This window comes from Phodopus roborovskii, unplaced genomic scaffold (genome assembly GCF_943737965.1).
Source record: "Phodopus roborovskii unplaced genomic scaffold, PHOROB, whole genome shotgun sequence".
Classification (NCBI taxonomy): domain Eukaryota; kingdom Metazoa; phylum Chordata; class Mammalia; order Rodentia; family Cricetidae; genus Phodopus; species Phodopus roborovskii.
The window spans coordinates 23,130,000-23,146,628 of NW_026126459.1; the positions used below are offsets into that span (position 1 = coordinate 23,130,000).

General features: G+C 43.1%; 1 protein-coding gene across 1 annotated transcript in view; it reads right to left on the minus strand.

The window, feature by feature from the left end:
* The window catches only part of Fam186a (family with sequence similarity 186 member A), a 71,660-nt gene that overhangs the window by 22,406 nt on the left and 32,625 nt on the right, over positions 1-16,629 (minus strand). Inside the window, exons 10-11 of the mRNA XM_051190158.1 lie at positions 16,132-16,280; positions 14,794-14,976 (exon numbers count right to left, since the gene is read on the minus strand). Of these exons, the coding sequence (XP_051046115.1) occupies positions 14,794-14,976; positions 16,132-16,280 (332 nt within the window). The remainder of the gene's footprint in view (positions 1-14,793; positions 14,977-16,131; positions 16,281-16,629) is intronic.

Sequence of the window (16,629 nt, forward strand, 5' to 3'; positions counted from 1 at the left end):
GACCTAGATTCTGTACCAAGAATTTTCATGGAATCTCTGTAACTTGGGTCCCAGGGAATCCAACATCCTCTTCTGGTCTCCTCAGGCACTGTACACATAGTACAAACATATGCATGTAAGCAAAACAGCCATACACAAACAAAAATAAAAGTATTTATAAATAAGTTTAAATAAATACTTTTTAACAAAGAAAAGGACTGGGGTGAAGCTCTGTGACAGGGCACTTTTCTAGAGCACTGGCCAAGGTTGCTCCCCAATATCCAATATCACATACACGAAAGTCAGACAGTAAGACACAGAGGAAAATGGAAGAAAGCGGGGGGGGGGGGGGGGGAGAGGGGCGAGGCCTGGTGCTGTCAGTTAAACAGTAAACAGAGATAGGAAGTAGATAGTTTCAGGGACAAAGGTCAAAGCCACAGCTTTGAGATGTAAATTAGATTGTTCAGTAGATCTGTGGTGTTTAAAGCTATGAGACTGGCCAAGACCATCCAGGTAATACAAGGTGATGGTAATACAGGAGAAGACATTCAAGGAGTAAACTGTAACCCTCTCTGGTATTTTGAGGACAAGAGGGCCTATGAGGGAGTCATAGAGAGGGCTGAGATGCAGCTCGGTGGGCAACAGCATTTGCAGTGCAGTGTGAGGACCTGAGTCTGACGTACCAGCACCTGTGAAAAAAGCTGGGCATTGCCATGTACAACTGTAACCCCACTCCAGTGGGAGGAGAGACCGGGGATCTCAGGCTTGCCAGTGTAGGTCCTGCTTCAGTGAGTGACTCTGTCTCAAGGGAAGAAGGGGAGTGACAAAGCAGGACATCTGATGTCCTCCTCTGACTGTCACATGTGTGCCTACAGATATCATACACACACACACACACACACACACACACACACGCATACACGCACACATGCACACACACACACACACACACACACATAGGGGCGGGGAAATATTGCCAGAAATGTAGAAAGCAAATCAAGATAACCGAGTTCTGGAAGCTTTGTTTTAGGATGGGGGGGTATCTTTCTATGTAGCCCAGGCTGGCCCTAAGCTTTCAACCCCTGTCCTAGCCTCCTGAGTGCTAAGGTTACAGACATGTGCCAGCCATGCCCAGTGCCTTACATTTTAAAGGAGATTTACATTTTGCTATAAAAGGAGGGAGAGCAACAGAACATCACCTAACAAAGAAAGGGGATCCAAGAGAACATTTCTATTTATTGTTTGTTTTGAGACAGAGTCTCACAGTGTAGCTCTAATTGGCTTGGCACTTGCTGTGTAGACCAGATTGGCCTTGATTTCATAGAGATCTGACTGCCTCTGCTTCCTGAGTGCTGTTCTTAATAGTGTGTGCTACCATGCCGGGCTATTATTCTTTTCAAAGGTCTATTTATTTTTATTTTATGTGCATGAGCGTTTGCTTTCACAGATGTATGAGTACCATGTAAGTTCCTGGTACCTGCAGAAGCCAGAAGAGGGTGTCAGATTCCTCGAAAATGGAGTTTTTAAACAGTGGAGAGCCGACACATGGTGCTCAGAACCAAACCTGGGTCTTCTGCAAGAGCAGCTAACACTCTTAGCCCCTGAGCCAGCTTCCTAGCCCACAAATGATCGATCTGTCTGTCTGTCTGTCTGTCTATCATCTATTCTTTCATTCATTTATTCCTTTTCTCCCTCCCTCCTGCCCTCCCTACCTTTCTTCCTTCCTTTCCTTCTTAAAGCTGGAGGATAATTTTGTTACAGTTTAAAGCAACCCCTTCCCCCAGAGAGGAAGATGCAAAAGAGGAAGGGAGAAGGCCATGTTATTTATAAGCAGCTACTTTGAGGAAGGAGCAGCAAAAAACTTAGACAAAGGGCAGGATGCCCCAAGTATCTGACAAAGTATGTCCAGGCTTTGACAAGATCCAACAGAAGAAAAGGAGAAGTTTCCTTTTTCTGAATTAAGGACACAATGTGTGTGTGTGTGTAGGGGTGCCTGCAGAGGTCAGACAAGGGTGTCAGAGTTGGAGTTACAAGCGCTTGTGGGCATCTCAAGTTGAGTGCTGGAAATCAAACTTAGGTCTTTCTTATGCTCTTGTAGCCATCACTGCTAACCACTGATCCATCCTTCCAGCCTCTGCTTAGCATTCTTTTTAAAATTGAGAGGGAATCTGAATGTAGTGGTGCATGTTTCTAATCCTAGCACTTGAAGGTGAAGATAGGTTGGCCACAAAGTGAATTGGGGGCCATCCTGGGCTACATGAAACTGTGTTTCAAAATAAACAGATAAAATTGAGAAGTCTTGGAATAGAGGGTTAGTGGGTAGAGAGACAGGACCACATAAGGAAAGAGATGCAGATTTCTCAGAATCCAGGTGGGTGTGAAGGCCCACCTGTAATTTTAGCACTAGATGGCAGAGAGAAGACACTCAGAGGGACCTGGCTAGCCAACTAGCCATATTGACTAGCTCTTGGTTCAACTGAGAGATCTTGTCTTGGGAAAGAGGGTGGAGAGTAACTAAGGAAGGCTCACAACATCAGCCTCTCAATATGTACACACACACATACCCACACACATGAGACGTGCACACATACATGAAAGACACACATACATGACACACATGACAGACACACATACATGACACGCACCCACATACATAACAGACACATACATACATGAGACATACTCATGACAAACACACAAGATAGACACACACATACATAACAGACACAAGACAGACACATAAAAAGATACACATACACACATATATGACACACACAATATATACAACACACATATGACAGATACACAACAGGCATACACATACATGACAGATACACACGACACACTACATGACAGACACACATACATGACACACACGCAAAAGACACACACAGATGAGTGGTGGTGGGAGAGCATGGTGGTCTACGCCTATGATCCCAGCACTTAGGAGGTAGAACTGTCAAATCAGGAGTTGAAGGCCAACCTAAGCTACATAGAAAGCTTGAGATCAGCCTGGGCTACACAAGATGGGTCTCAAAATAAATAAGGAACATGATAGCCATCTTTAACTCCAGCTTCAGAGAATCCAAAGCCTGACTTTTGCAGATGTCTGCCCATACCTGCGTGCAAACACAAACACCTACATATGTAAAAAACAATTGAAAATAAATAAATAAAGAGCCTGGGGAGGTGGCCTTGATGGCAAAGTACTTACCACATAAGTCTGAGGACCTCAATCCCCAGCACCCATGTAAGAGCTAGGTATGGCTACCACAGCACTCAGGAGACAGAGACACACAGATCCCGGAGATCACTGGCCAGCCAGTCTAGCTGATTCAGTGATCTCCAGGTCTGGTGAGAGACCCTGTCTCAAAAACTAAGATGGGGAACAATTGAGGAATATACCTAACACTAACCTCTGTCCTCTACATGCACATACATGTACATGAACACACACATGCATACGTGCATACAACCACATAAACACCTACATACACAACACACACATTAAAAGAGTCAAAACAGTTTGCTCCCAGTGTAACAAGGAAGCCAGTTAACCAGGTGAAAGTGGAGATGATCTCAGTGATTTTGAGAAACAGGAGAAAGCACAAAACTGTTTAGGAAAGCCAGAGTGAGTATATTAGAGAAATAGGGTATGTTCGCCAGGTAGTTTTCTGGGGTCACCAGGGGTTAATGATTATTTAAGCAGAGACCAGACAGCAAGTTCAAATGTTTTCCCAAAGCTGTATTCAGCTCTTGGGGTGCAGGCCTGCAGGAGAGAGAGAAAACTGTATTTAAGCCGGACTGTGGTCAGCCTAGGTAGTTCAAAGCCAGAGAAGAGTGAGCAGGATTTTCAAGTGTGAGGAAGGGGTAGGTTATAACCAATGTCCCTGAAATTCAAGCTGGGCTACAAAGGGAGAATGAAGCAACTAGAACATTATAGAAAGTTTATTTGTTTTTTGCGGAGTATGAGGAATGCCTAGAGAGAAGACAGTCACTGGAAGAGAACAAGGAAGAAAATTGGATCCCGGCTGGAGAGGTGGCTCAATGGTTGGTGGCATGTACAGCTCTTCTAGGATTGCAGTTGGACCAGCTCCCATGTCCGCTCACACCCACCTGCAACTCCTCCTGTCTCTGTGGGCACCTGCACATACCTCACACAGTCACACACAGCTAATTCAGTCACTGCTTTTCATAGCACAATTGTATTATTACAAGTATCAATTTATTTTTGATCTGCTACCTTCCTTCCCCCAACAATATCTTTTGCCTCAGAGTCAGTTTTGGTTTATGCTTCTCTCTTTTGGTTTGTATTTTACTTCCTTATTTTAACAAGTTCTATCCTTTTAAGTATAGGTAATGTATTCTTGTGTGTGGTGTCATGCTAAACAAATGTCTACCACTGAGCTATAACTCCAGCCCTCTTTCCAGGTTTTTATTCTGGTGTCATTTACTGTTTTGTTGTTTTGAGACAAAAAACTTGCTTTGAGCAGAGGCTGGCCTTGAGCTCTGGACTCTTCTGCCCCTGTCCCCCAGGGCTGGAGTGACAGGTGCACAGTGCCATCCCACCCTTCCTTGGTTCTTTATGATTGTTTCTGATTCATTACCTATACTTTATTTCTTTGGGCATGTTTATAAGGCTTATTCTCTATTCATGCTTGTCACTTAGATTATGTTATTCAGCTTGCTGTCATTCTAGTTGTCTTGTTATTCTTATCTATGACATCATTTTCTCTCAGGGGTATCAGCTGTCTTGATGGGAAACAGATGGAGAAGGAATGAATAGAAGCCAAGGTCCTACTGCTCATGAGCTAGAGGTCAACTCTGAAGGCCCTCACTTACATTGCCATACCTCCTAATGAGATTTACTTTTGTCTCTTCCGAAGTATGTTTTTGTTTTGCTGGTGTGTAAATAGAAAAGGACTCAACTCAAAATTTCTCTTCAAATCTAGTCCCATGTATGAAGCCTGGCTGTCCTCTGTGCCTCCCCACCTTGGCCCTCTTGAAGCTTTCCCTTTTTATGTGTATGATATGATGCGTGTGTGTTGTGTGCTTACACATGTGTGTGCAGGTACACATGTCTGTGTGCATACATGTGAAGATCAGAAGAGAGATAGATGTGCAGTGTTTTCCTCTGTCTGACCCCTCCTTAGTTTTTGAATCAGGGTCTCTCATTGATCCTGAAACTCACTATCTGGTTGGACTGGCTGCTCAGTGAGCTCCTGGGACCATCCTTTCTCCACCCTACTCCCCAGTTCTGAGGTTAGTCACTCACAACCATGCCTGCTAATCATGTGAGCACTGGGGATTTGAACTCAGGTGCTCTTGCTTTCACAGCAACCATTCTTGCCCACTGAGCCACCTGCCAGCCCCACTTCTTATATATTTGGGCATGGATGTGGGGCATTGACTATTAGCTTTCTGTCAGAGACCCATCATGTTCTTGTCATGACTCAGCCTCTCCCAGAGTGGTGCAGTTGTGTTTCCAGTGTCATAGAACAGAAATTATTTTCTCTCATAAGTTTTTATATTTGTTTATTTTTGGATATATGAGTGTTTTGCTTGTATGTGTGTATGTGTACCATGTGAGTGCTCAATAAAACCAGAAGATGTCATATCCACTGGAACTTGGGATCTGGAGTTATAGGTGACTGTGAGACACTGTGTTCTCAAATAGCCACCAAATAGTACTCAGCAAATTGAGAAAGCAAGTAGTACCTGGAAGTACTGAGTCATTGTTTCCAGAACCTGTTTCTGGACAGGTTCTGATATAGCACAGGCTGGCCATGAATTTGATACATACCAAGGATGACTGTAGACTTCTGATGACTCTCCTGCCTCTGCCCACGATTACAAGAGGCCTGATTTTAGATGCTTCCGGAGATGGAGCCCAGTGCTTTTTAGCTGCTGAGTAAGCAACTGCACCAACTAAGCTGTGGCTCTAATCTCTTTTGTTTTTTTGCCAGGCAAGTGATATACCACTGAGCCAAATCTACCTCAGTCTTTAAAGTTTTTTAAAATTTATTTTATTATATGGTTATGAGTGTTTTGCTTGCATGGATGTATGTGTACTGTACTGTGTGAGTATACGGGCAGCCTGTGGAAGCCAGAAGCCATTTAATTCCCTGGAACTGGAGTTATGGGTGCTTGTGAGCCACCAGGTGACATACAAGAACTGAATGGGGGTCCACTGCAAGAGCAACAAATACTCCTGCCTTTTTTTTTTTTTTTTAAAGATTTATTTATTATGTATAGAGTGTTCTGCCTGCGTTTAGGTCTGCAGGCCAGAAGAGGACACTAGATCTCATTACAGATGGCTGTGAGCCACCATGGTTACTGGGAATTGAACTCAGGATCTCTAGAAGAGCAGTCAGTGCTAACCTCTGAGCCATCTCTCCAGTCACCTGGCTTTTCTTTTTTCTTTTGTGGACATGGGTTAAGCCTTGAATTTAATAAATAGACAAGAATGACTGAACTCCAGGCTCTTTTGCTATTACCTCTAAATTACTATGCCTACCTTTAGACAATGTTCTTTTGTTTTTTTGGTTTTTTTGTTTGTTTGTTTGTTTTTTGTTTTGTTTTTTTTTTCCAAGACAGAGTTTCTCTGTTATCAGCCCTGGCTGTCCTGGAACTCACTCTGTAGACCAGGTTGACCTCCAAACTCACAGAGATCCTGTCTGCCTCTGCCTCCTGAGTGCTGGGATCAAAGGCATGCACCACCACCACCCAGCTAGACAATGTTCTCAAGATCTACAGGCAGCACAGAAAGCAAAGAGTAGACATAGCAATTTATATCCACAAAAGACAGAAAAATAGACATCTGCTCTCTGTGGGCTTGTCTGTAGTTTTGTAGTCACTTGGGAATCTTCTTAGACCTGGAAAGAAGACAAGATAATTAGTTATATTATATTACAAATGGTCTTAAATACCTTCATAGGAATAGAGGTATGTGGTGTGCTATAGAGAAAATCAGTGCAGAGCTCATAAGATAAGCCAGGAGAACCAAGGCCTAATTCATTACGTTAAAGTCACGTTAAGGAGGCTGACTTAATGAGTCACAGGGGGAGACATATCCAGGAGGAACAGGGCTTGACATTAGCTTTATTACCTATTGCAGGTGCTATTATACCTAAAGCTAGAACACAGCTAAAACCTTGACAGTGGGCATCACTTCAGGGAATGGACCTGCCACCATTTTCCAAATTTCCTATCAAAAAGAAACTATTGTTCTAAAGATATCACCTCAAGGAAACAATCATATAAACATTGAGACATGTACACAAATATTCGGTGCAGAATAATTTGTAATGTTGGAAAACACCTTAATTTCTATCAGAATGATTCAAATGTTCATATTTAATTTTTAAATTATAAGCCAGGCAGTGGTGGCACACACCTTTAATCCCAGCACTCAGGAACAGAGGCAGAGGCAGAGGCAGAGGCAGGCAGATCTCTGAGTTTGAAGCCAGAACAGCCAGGACCACAAAGATAAATGCTGTCTCAAAAAAAAAAAAAAAAAAGAAAGAAAGAAAGAGACAAACAAATATTTACTTAGAGAATTTCATGGTGTTTACGTGGAGGCCAGGGGACAATTTTTGCCAGTTGGTTTCCATGTGAGTCTGGGGGATGGAACGTAGGTAGTCTGTCTTAGTGGCAAGTGCCTTTATCTTCTGGGCCATCTTGCCAGCCCTATGTTTATTAACATAGAAAACTGTCAAAGATGTTTGTTTAGTGAAACAAAAGCAACTTTAGAAGCATGCCCATAGCTTTGTGCAGTGACAGTGCCATAACCAATAAGGCTGATCTGAGGCTTGAACATTGCTGACTGAGAGTCTCCCAGCACCCCACTGCAGCATAGTTGGCAGAGATAGTCTCTGAGGAGACAATAATTCTGGCCCAATAAAGATACTTTAAAAAAAAAAGTGCCCATTGTGAGTGTTATGCAACTGAAAAGTCTGGGCTCCTGTCTAACAGGTAAAAACCTGAAAGACTGAAAAGACCGATGGAGATCTGAGAAAGAAATGAGGAGGTCACAGGACAAGCTGCCTGTCCCCCACACTGGAGAAATGGAGGTGCAGATATGGAAAATCACAATTTAATAGAACAGAAACCAGTAGGCACCAAGGCGGGGAGAGGAAACCTGAGCTGGAATTACGGGATTGCTAGAGGCTCAGTGAGAGAAGAAGCTCCAGGGGGCCAGAACATGATGCTACCTTCTCTCTGCCTTTGTGCATCCAAGGGGAGGGTACAAACAGTCGTTTAAAATGAGCCAGGGCACATTTCTTAACAAGGTCTGCCCCCAGAAGAGCTGTTTGACCAAAGCATAGACTGCCTGAGGGAGAGGCTGTCCCAAACTGCAACTTCCTCTAGTCTCCTGTCCCATCTAGCAGAGAAACAAAACCAAACCCCAAACTGTGAAGCATGATGAAGTTCACAGTTTGGGTGCTGGCTCAGGACCGGGGGGCTTCCTGCCCCGACGTTATCTCCACAATGGATGGGTGTCTTCCCGGGTGCTTCTTTCACTTGCCATGTCATGTCTGACTTTGACCAGAAAATAAATTCCATGCAATTCAAAAAGTCAGACTGCTGTTTGAAGAGACTGATGGGTTGGACATGGCAGTGGTTAGGAGCTGTTAGACTGGAAAGCAAACTTCATTTTCTCCTTCATCTTATTTTTTGTTTGCTTTCTTGAGACAGGATATTACATTGCTCAGGACGGCCTCAAGCTCTCTATGTAGCTGAAACTGGCCTTGAACCTGTGATCCTCCTGCCTAAGCCTAATAAAGCTGTGGTTCTCAATCTGTAGATCAAGACCTCCTCTCTCCCTCTCATCCCCTCCCCTTCCCTCCTCCCTCTCCTCTGCTCTCTTCTCCTCTCCTTCTCCTCTACCGTCTCCTCCCTTACTCTCCTCTCTTCTTTTCCCCTCCCTTCCCACTTTCCCCACTGCTTGGTCTTACTGCGTTGTCTTAAAACCCATGATCCTCAGTCTCTTGAATGCTTGGAATACATGTGAGTGGCACCAGGTCCAGCTCAGACCCCAAAGTTAAAATAACTAGGATTATTGTTATTTATCCTGTAAAATAACAGGATCAGAGATCCTGTCTCCATATAAACAAACAAAAACTAATGGAGAGGAATGCATGTTTGTGACTTGTATGCAAGCCCTTAGCTCTTCCATTTTCATGCCTAAAGCCAACACACATGGACAACATTGCCAAGTTCATCTTGGAGCTGGGAATGGACTCCCACCCTCTTGAACCACATTAGCAGCAGCTTTTTATTCTATTGTTTTCCAAGAGCAGAAACTCTCTTCCCTCTCTCTCTCTCTCTCGTTTTTCAAGACAGGGTTTCTCTGTGTAGCATTGGAGCCTGTCATGGAACTCATTCTGTAGACCAGTTTGAACTTGAACTATGCTTTCCTTCTATGCTCTCTTTCATAAATTGAAAGCTTTGCTAGGTATGGTCTTGCCCCTGATGAAGCCTTTCCTTTGTTACAGGGCAGAGCAGACCTCTCCTCAATGCCACCAATCTTCTAAACAATCACAGTCTCTGTAACACAAGCCCTGGATGCAACCTTAGTCTTCCTGGCATGTCTTTCTTTCCAAACTGTGTGTCTCATTTTTCTTTCTGTTCTGCTTGCTCTTTTTCAGTGCAGACTGGCATAAAGGAAATTAATAACAACCATACTACAGTTTCAACTTTCTTGAAGTTCCTCCTTTGCCAAAGAAATTAGTTCATTGCTTTTCAATTTTACCACAGGCAAGTTCTTAGTGCAAGGGCAGAAGGCACCTATATTCTCTGTGAAAATATCACAGGAATGGCCTCTTTCCCAGGGAACAATATTGTTCCCGTCTGAATCCTCTTAAGCTGTACCTCTGAAGTCCACATTGCTCTCAGCACTACTGTCTTCCAAGATCTTGCTAGAACGTTCCTTTAAACAGTGTTTAAAGCATTCATTTTTTTTTTTCTTTTTTAGTTCAAAGTTCCAAGGTCTTACACATTCCTCAAAATAACCAAAACCAAACCAATAAACATGGTCAGGTTCTTCACAGAGCAGCCCTCTCTCTGGTCCCAGCTTCTTCTGGATGTGTTACTTTAATGTGTCTTGATAAAACACTATGATCAAGACAACTTATAAAAGGAAGAGTTTACTTATAAAGGGTTTATGTTCCCAGAGGGCTGAGTTCATCCCAGTAGGAAGGCATGGCAGCGAGAGGCAGGGGGCTTCACATGAAGCAGAGTAATAGGAAATAGGGTCTGCTGTAAAACCTCAAAGCCCATTTCCAGTGACAGACTTCTGCCAGCATGGCTGTACCTCCTAAACCTGCCCCCAAAGAACCACCAGCTGGGAAATAAATGTTCTAAAGTCTGAGTGTCAGTCAACCAAGAACCACCCACATTCCAGAACCAGGTACTCCCCCTACCCACCTTCAATCATCTTCATCACTAAAGGCCGTTGCTTGGTGTGCTTTTTGCAGCATGCCTTAGGTACTCTTTGGCCATAAAACCCTTAGACTGAGTCAATGGGGGACATTTATCATTGAAACCATGACAAACACTATATCCAAATCAAGGCATTTTAATTTCTTGTGGTACTGGAAATCGAACTCAAGCCCTTGAGCATGCTAGATACAAACATTCTACAACAAAGCTATCCCCCCAGCCAACAAGATCCTTTTATAATTTTAATTATATGTATGTGTCTATATGTGGTTATGTGAATGAAAGGGGAGAAGAGGGAAGGAGGAAAGGAGAAAAGAGGAAAGAAATTGAAATTCCTTAAGTCTGTCTAAACAGGAAACCATACAGATTCTGTAAGGATGGAAAAAAAAAAAACAGCCTAACTTTCCAATGACCCCAGGAAACTAGAAGTCTAAAAAAGCCCTAAACACCTTAAATTCCAGACCCTGTCCCCTGGCAGTAAGTAAGCAAAAGGTCACATTCTTTGCTATTTACGACAGGACCTGTGAGTACAGGAAATGCAGACCTCTGGGGCTATAGAAAACTGATTGGTCTATAAAGCCGGGCTTGGATGATTTAAATTGATTGGTCTGCACCACGCGGGCACTGGATGCTATGAGATGATTGGTTTAAGATGTGCGGGCTTTGTTGTAAACCCTATAAAAGCTGTCTCAATTCTGTACTCAGGGTCCTCAGTCCTCTACCCCTGTGTGGCACATGACTGTGGACCCCAGTGCACTTGGAATGTAAAAGACCTCATGCTTTTACATCAAGACCGCTTCTCATGAGTGATCTGGGGTGTTGCCTTTCCTGAGTGGGAGCGTGAAGGTTTATGCTCTGCGAGTCTTTCAATTACACTAAGTCCATCTTGAATCAGGACCTGTGGAAGTGAGGCAGATGTTAATCAAAGAAAATTTTATATGTCTTGTCCTAAAGCATTTTGATTGTATTTTTTGTCTGGTTTTTGTTGTTGTTTAATTTTCAAGGCAGGGTTTCTCTGTGTAGTCCTGACTGGCCCGGAACTCTCTGTAGATCAAGCTGGCCTCAAACTCACAGAGATCTGCTTGCCTCTGTCTCTCGAGTGCTGGGGAAAACTTTGTTTTAGTTTATTACTTCCCAAGGCTACAACCAAAATACCTAGAAAAAAATATATGGCGAGGAAATATTCTTTAGCTTGTGGTTCTAGAAGGTTTGGTTCATCAGGGCCAGGAGGGAGTGACAAACTCCCAGGGCTCACATTGTGATGAGCCAGGAAGCAGGGGTAAAAGAGTGCTGAGGGCGCTCTGTGGCGACCCCGTGAGTGAGGGGGCGTTTCTCCTCATCAAATTCTTTCTGGCAATGCCTCACACACAGACACACCCAAAGATGCGCCCCAACACCTCCTAGGGGATTCTAAATTCAAGACTGGCTGGCATTGAACTTACTATGTAGCAAAGGATGGCATTGAGTACTGATCATGCTGTCTCTACCCCTAAATAATGGAACTATGGACATGTGTCATCATGTCTAGCCAACTCCTTTTCTTCACATATATATGCTCTAACATACATGTGTACTCTGTACACACACACACACACAACACACACGTATTTGTCATAGATATGATCTGGTTTTGCTTTTTAAAAGTTTTTAATTTTTGTTTTGTGTGATAAGTGGAGCCAGAGTCTGATGATCAGGTGTCTTCCTTGATCACTCACCTAATGTGGGATGTCCTTTTGAATTCTGTAAATATATGCTTCTCTTACTGGTTGATGAATAAAGCTGTTTTGGCCAATGGACATGCAGGATGTAGCCAGGCAGGAAGTATTAGCAGGGCTACCAGACTAGGAGAATTCTGGGAGAGGGATGCAGAAAGTGAGTCTTGAGAGACGCCATGTAGCTACCAGGAAGGTAGGATAGCCAGGCATTCTCCAGTAAGATAAGGCTATGTGGAGATACATAGATTAATAGCTATAGGTTAATAATTAAGAGAGCACTAGCCAATAAGAAGTCTGAGCCATCGGCCAAACAATTTATAGTTAATATAAGCTTCTGTGTGTTTATTTGGGACTAAACAGCTGTGGGACTGGGCGGGAAAGAAACTTTCCTCAACATGTTATTTGATGCAGCATCTGTCACTGAGCCTGGAGCTCGGTGATTCATGGGCTGGCTGGTTAAAGTGATTCAGAGATCTGTTTGTCTCCTCACCCTCCCTCTCAATGCTGGGGTTACAAACATTTGGTGCCATGCCCAGCTTTTTTATATGTGTGCTAGGGACCTAAACTAGGTTAGGAATTCCCTTTATTTTATTTTATTTTTGTCAAAACAATCGAGTAGCAATGTAGGTTATACATCCTTTTTGGATGTTTATTTCACCAGGACCAGTCAGCACTCATATCTTGTCATTCTAGTGAGAGAAGGCAAATTTTTATTTCAGAAGGCAAATTTATTAAACAGTAGGCTAACCATACAAACTTAGGTTCTCTATTGGTGTGGCAGGCACTGTATCAACTAAATCATTTCTCCAGTCTCCGTGTTTGCCTTTGAGACAGGATTTCACTGTGAAGCCAAAGCTGGCCTCAGAGTTTTAGTCCACCTACCTCAGTCTACTGAGTATTGGAATAATAGACATGTGCTATGATCTGTGTTTTTATATTGCATACATAATTTATTGTTGTTATTGTTTTGCTGGGCTGTAGATGGAACCCCAGGCCCAGGGCACACTAGCAAGCACTCTGCCATTAAGACACATCTCCGGCCTTGTATTAGAGAATCTTTTTTTCTTTCCCAGCACTGAGGGTTGAAACCAGGGCCTCACATAGGCTGGGCAAGCACTTCATCCCCAACTCTGTCATTTCATTTTTCTGGAGCCAAGGCCTTGCTATTGAGCCTAGACCAGTGCTAAATTTATGTAAATTCTCCTGCCTCAGCTTCCCAAATGCTGAGATTATAGAGTGATACCCAGGTGTAAATGTCTTATTTTATGGTGACAGCCATCTGAACTTCAGGACCTGGATTTTACCAAAACAAATTAAACTCCCCTGGGGTGATATTTTGTTTATGATCTAACAAAGCTTGCCTGAAGATCAGAGTGCAAAACTAGCCACACTAGTTAGCTATAGAGGCCAGGCACTGGTGGCACACCCTTAATCCCAGCACTCAGAAGTCAGAGGCAAACAAATCTCTGTGAGTTCAAGGTCATCCTGAGCTACATGAAATTGATAGAGTCTAAAAGAGAAGCAGAACTCACACAAAGGTGAAGTCAGCACTTGGGATCCTGCGCCTTTAATCCCATCACTAGGGAAGAATATAAGGCAGGAGGAGACAGGAGCTCAGTGAGTCTGAGGAGCAGTGCAGTCGGATGCAGTCTGAGGTTTGGGAGAGGTGAGGACTCTCTAGTGGCTGGCTGCTTTGCTTCTCCAATCTTCAGCTTTAACCCTGATATCTGTCTCTGGGTTTTTATTATTAATACCAACTAGAATTTGTGTTATACTCCCCTTAGGAACTACTTTAGGGAAAGAAGTTCAATTTTCTGAATTCTTCATTTAGAATGTTAAATTATTCTCTGTCTTGAAAAAGGGTAATGCAAACTCCAAAACTGGGAAATTTCCTAGGGTTTAAATGGGAATGTGATTCAACAGAATTCAAACTATGGAGCCGTAAAAGTGCCTCACCCCTACGCTGCACAAGTCACCAGTGTGGGAGCTATACACGTGCCACCACACTAAGCTCTCTGTGTGTTTTCTGTCTGTTTTTTGAGAGGAGGTCTCACCTTGTAGCCCTGGCTGTCCTAGAATTTGCTTTGTAGACCAAGTTGGCCTTAAACTCAGAGATCCTCCTGCCTCTGCCTCCCAAGTGCTGGAATTAAAGGTTATACCACCATTCCTGGCATATATATATATGTTTTTTTTTTTTTTTTTTTTTTTTTTTTTTTTTTTTTACTTGGCTTTACTGTGTTGCCCAAGGCTGGTGTCAAACTCATGGGCTCAGTTGATCTTACCACCTCAGCCTCCCAGTATCCAGGGAAGCAGGCAGATACCACCAGCTGCATTTAAGGTAGTGTTATTGAATCATAACGTTAAAAAGCACCCCTCCCCATGCTTTGCCTGGTACCAGCAATAACAAATAAGAGGACAGAATTCTAAGCTGATCTCCTTCCCTAGCATTGTTTGACATTAAATGATGACATCTGTAGGTCTATAAAGGGAAACATTGACCAATGTTGAATTTGTTTGGACTATTTTGTGAGTATAAACTAAACTCACATCATATACTTACTTTGATTATTCCTCGGTGCTGCAGAGAAAGTTAAGTTAGGACCACAGAAGATAGGACCAGAGACCTGGTTACCAGAGTACCCAAATCTTTACTCACTGTGACTGAATGGAAGCAAGAGATTTTCTGAAGGTCCACTGAATGTCTAACTGCAGCAGCTTGGGAATATCCGGGTACCCACCCAGCTGGGCCCAGAGTGTGTTCAAGGATGTCTTCTCTGTTATTGGGTAGCTTGAAGTGGACAGGTCAGCATTCCAGATAGCCTCCATCTGAGCTTGCTGTCTATAGAGTCAAAGGGCATAAGGTAAAGGATGAAGTTCCTCTGAGCTCCACAGCCAGTGGAGACACACATGTTTCTTCCCTTTCCTCTTCTACACCCATGAGCTTCCTTTCCTGTCCATGCCCCAGGGAGCCTTAGCTGATGCCACTGGACAGAGATAAGGGAAAAGCAGAACTTGCTGATGTAATTACCAAAACACTACTGTGACCTAGCCATCCATTTTCAAACTACCTTCTTAGCCTCCTAAAGTACACAGACCATGTTTATCTTTTCCCTCCAAAGCTTTTGCCTTCTTAAAAAAAAGAGATAGAGCCAGCAGGTGGTGGCATACACCTTTAATACCAGCATTCAAGAGACAGAGGCCGGAGGATCTAGTTAGAGGCCAGCCTTGTCTACAAAGTGAGTTCCAGGAAAGCTTCCAAAGCTACACAGAGAAACACTGTCTCAAAAAACCAGAAAAACAAACAAATAAAACGAGCAAACAAACAAACAAAAACCCACCTTTATTTTATTAAGAGAAAGGGGTAGAGGTGAGGGAGAGATGGGCAGAGGACAACTCTGTAGTATGGCTGTCTCTTTCCACCTCTTTGTGGGTCCTGGAGCTTGAGCTCAGACACAAAGACATGCCCAGTGAGCACATTTATCTGCTAAGTCATCTTGCTTCGTTTTAAAAAAAGGAACTCAAAATTAAATGCTAAATATTTAAGTAGAAATATGTGTAAATAAACCTTGCTAAGCCAGGCATGATGGCAATAGCTTTAATTCTAGCACTCAGAAGACAGAGGCAGGTGGATCTTTGTATATTCCAGGCCAGTCAGAACGACACAGTGAGATCTTGTCTCAAAACAAACAAAACAATAAACCTTGATGAATTAACCAAGGAAATAAGTACATCCACACTCTTCTTGTGGGGAAAGGAAAGCTCTTGGGTAGAACTAAAAAAAAAAAAATCATGTTTTTTTTGAGACAGGGTTTCTCTGTGTAGCTTTGTAGACCAGGTTGACTTCTAACTCTCAGAGATCCACCTGCCTCTGCCTCCCGAGTCCTGGGATTAAAGGTGAGGGCCACCACTGCCTGGCAGAACTAAAATATTTTTAATTAAAAAATAATAAAGCATCAGGTACCACTTATCATTGAAAGATTGTTCTACTACATACCCTAATGTTCTGAAAATGTCAGTTTTTTTGTTGTCTTCAGTTAATAAGTCCAAGACTGGCTTTTGAAATTTGGTAAAATCAGGCATCTTCTTAAAGCTGGAGACCACCGGCACAGGGTGGCTAAGATTTAGTTTAAACACTTTTTCAAGCTAGAAACAAAACCAACAACAAAAACAAGTTAATAGACACAGAAGAGAAAGCACAGTATCATTTCTCAGGCTTCTGGACCAAGTCAAGTGTGAAAAAGAGAGGAAAAGCCAGGAACATTAGGAAAGTCTGCTCTGCTCCAGACAATAGCAGAGCTCTGTGCCCACACCCACCTCCTTTCAGAGGATCTGGGAGCTGAGACCATGGCCTGAAACTCTGTGTGTGGCCTTGAACTTGCTTCTCCACCGTGACCACAGCCCTTCTGTGTCCTTGAACACCCATACTTCACACCTGGATTCTGACTTCCCTGACTTTAGCCCAGTGGTTTTCAACCTTCCTAATGATGCTAAC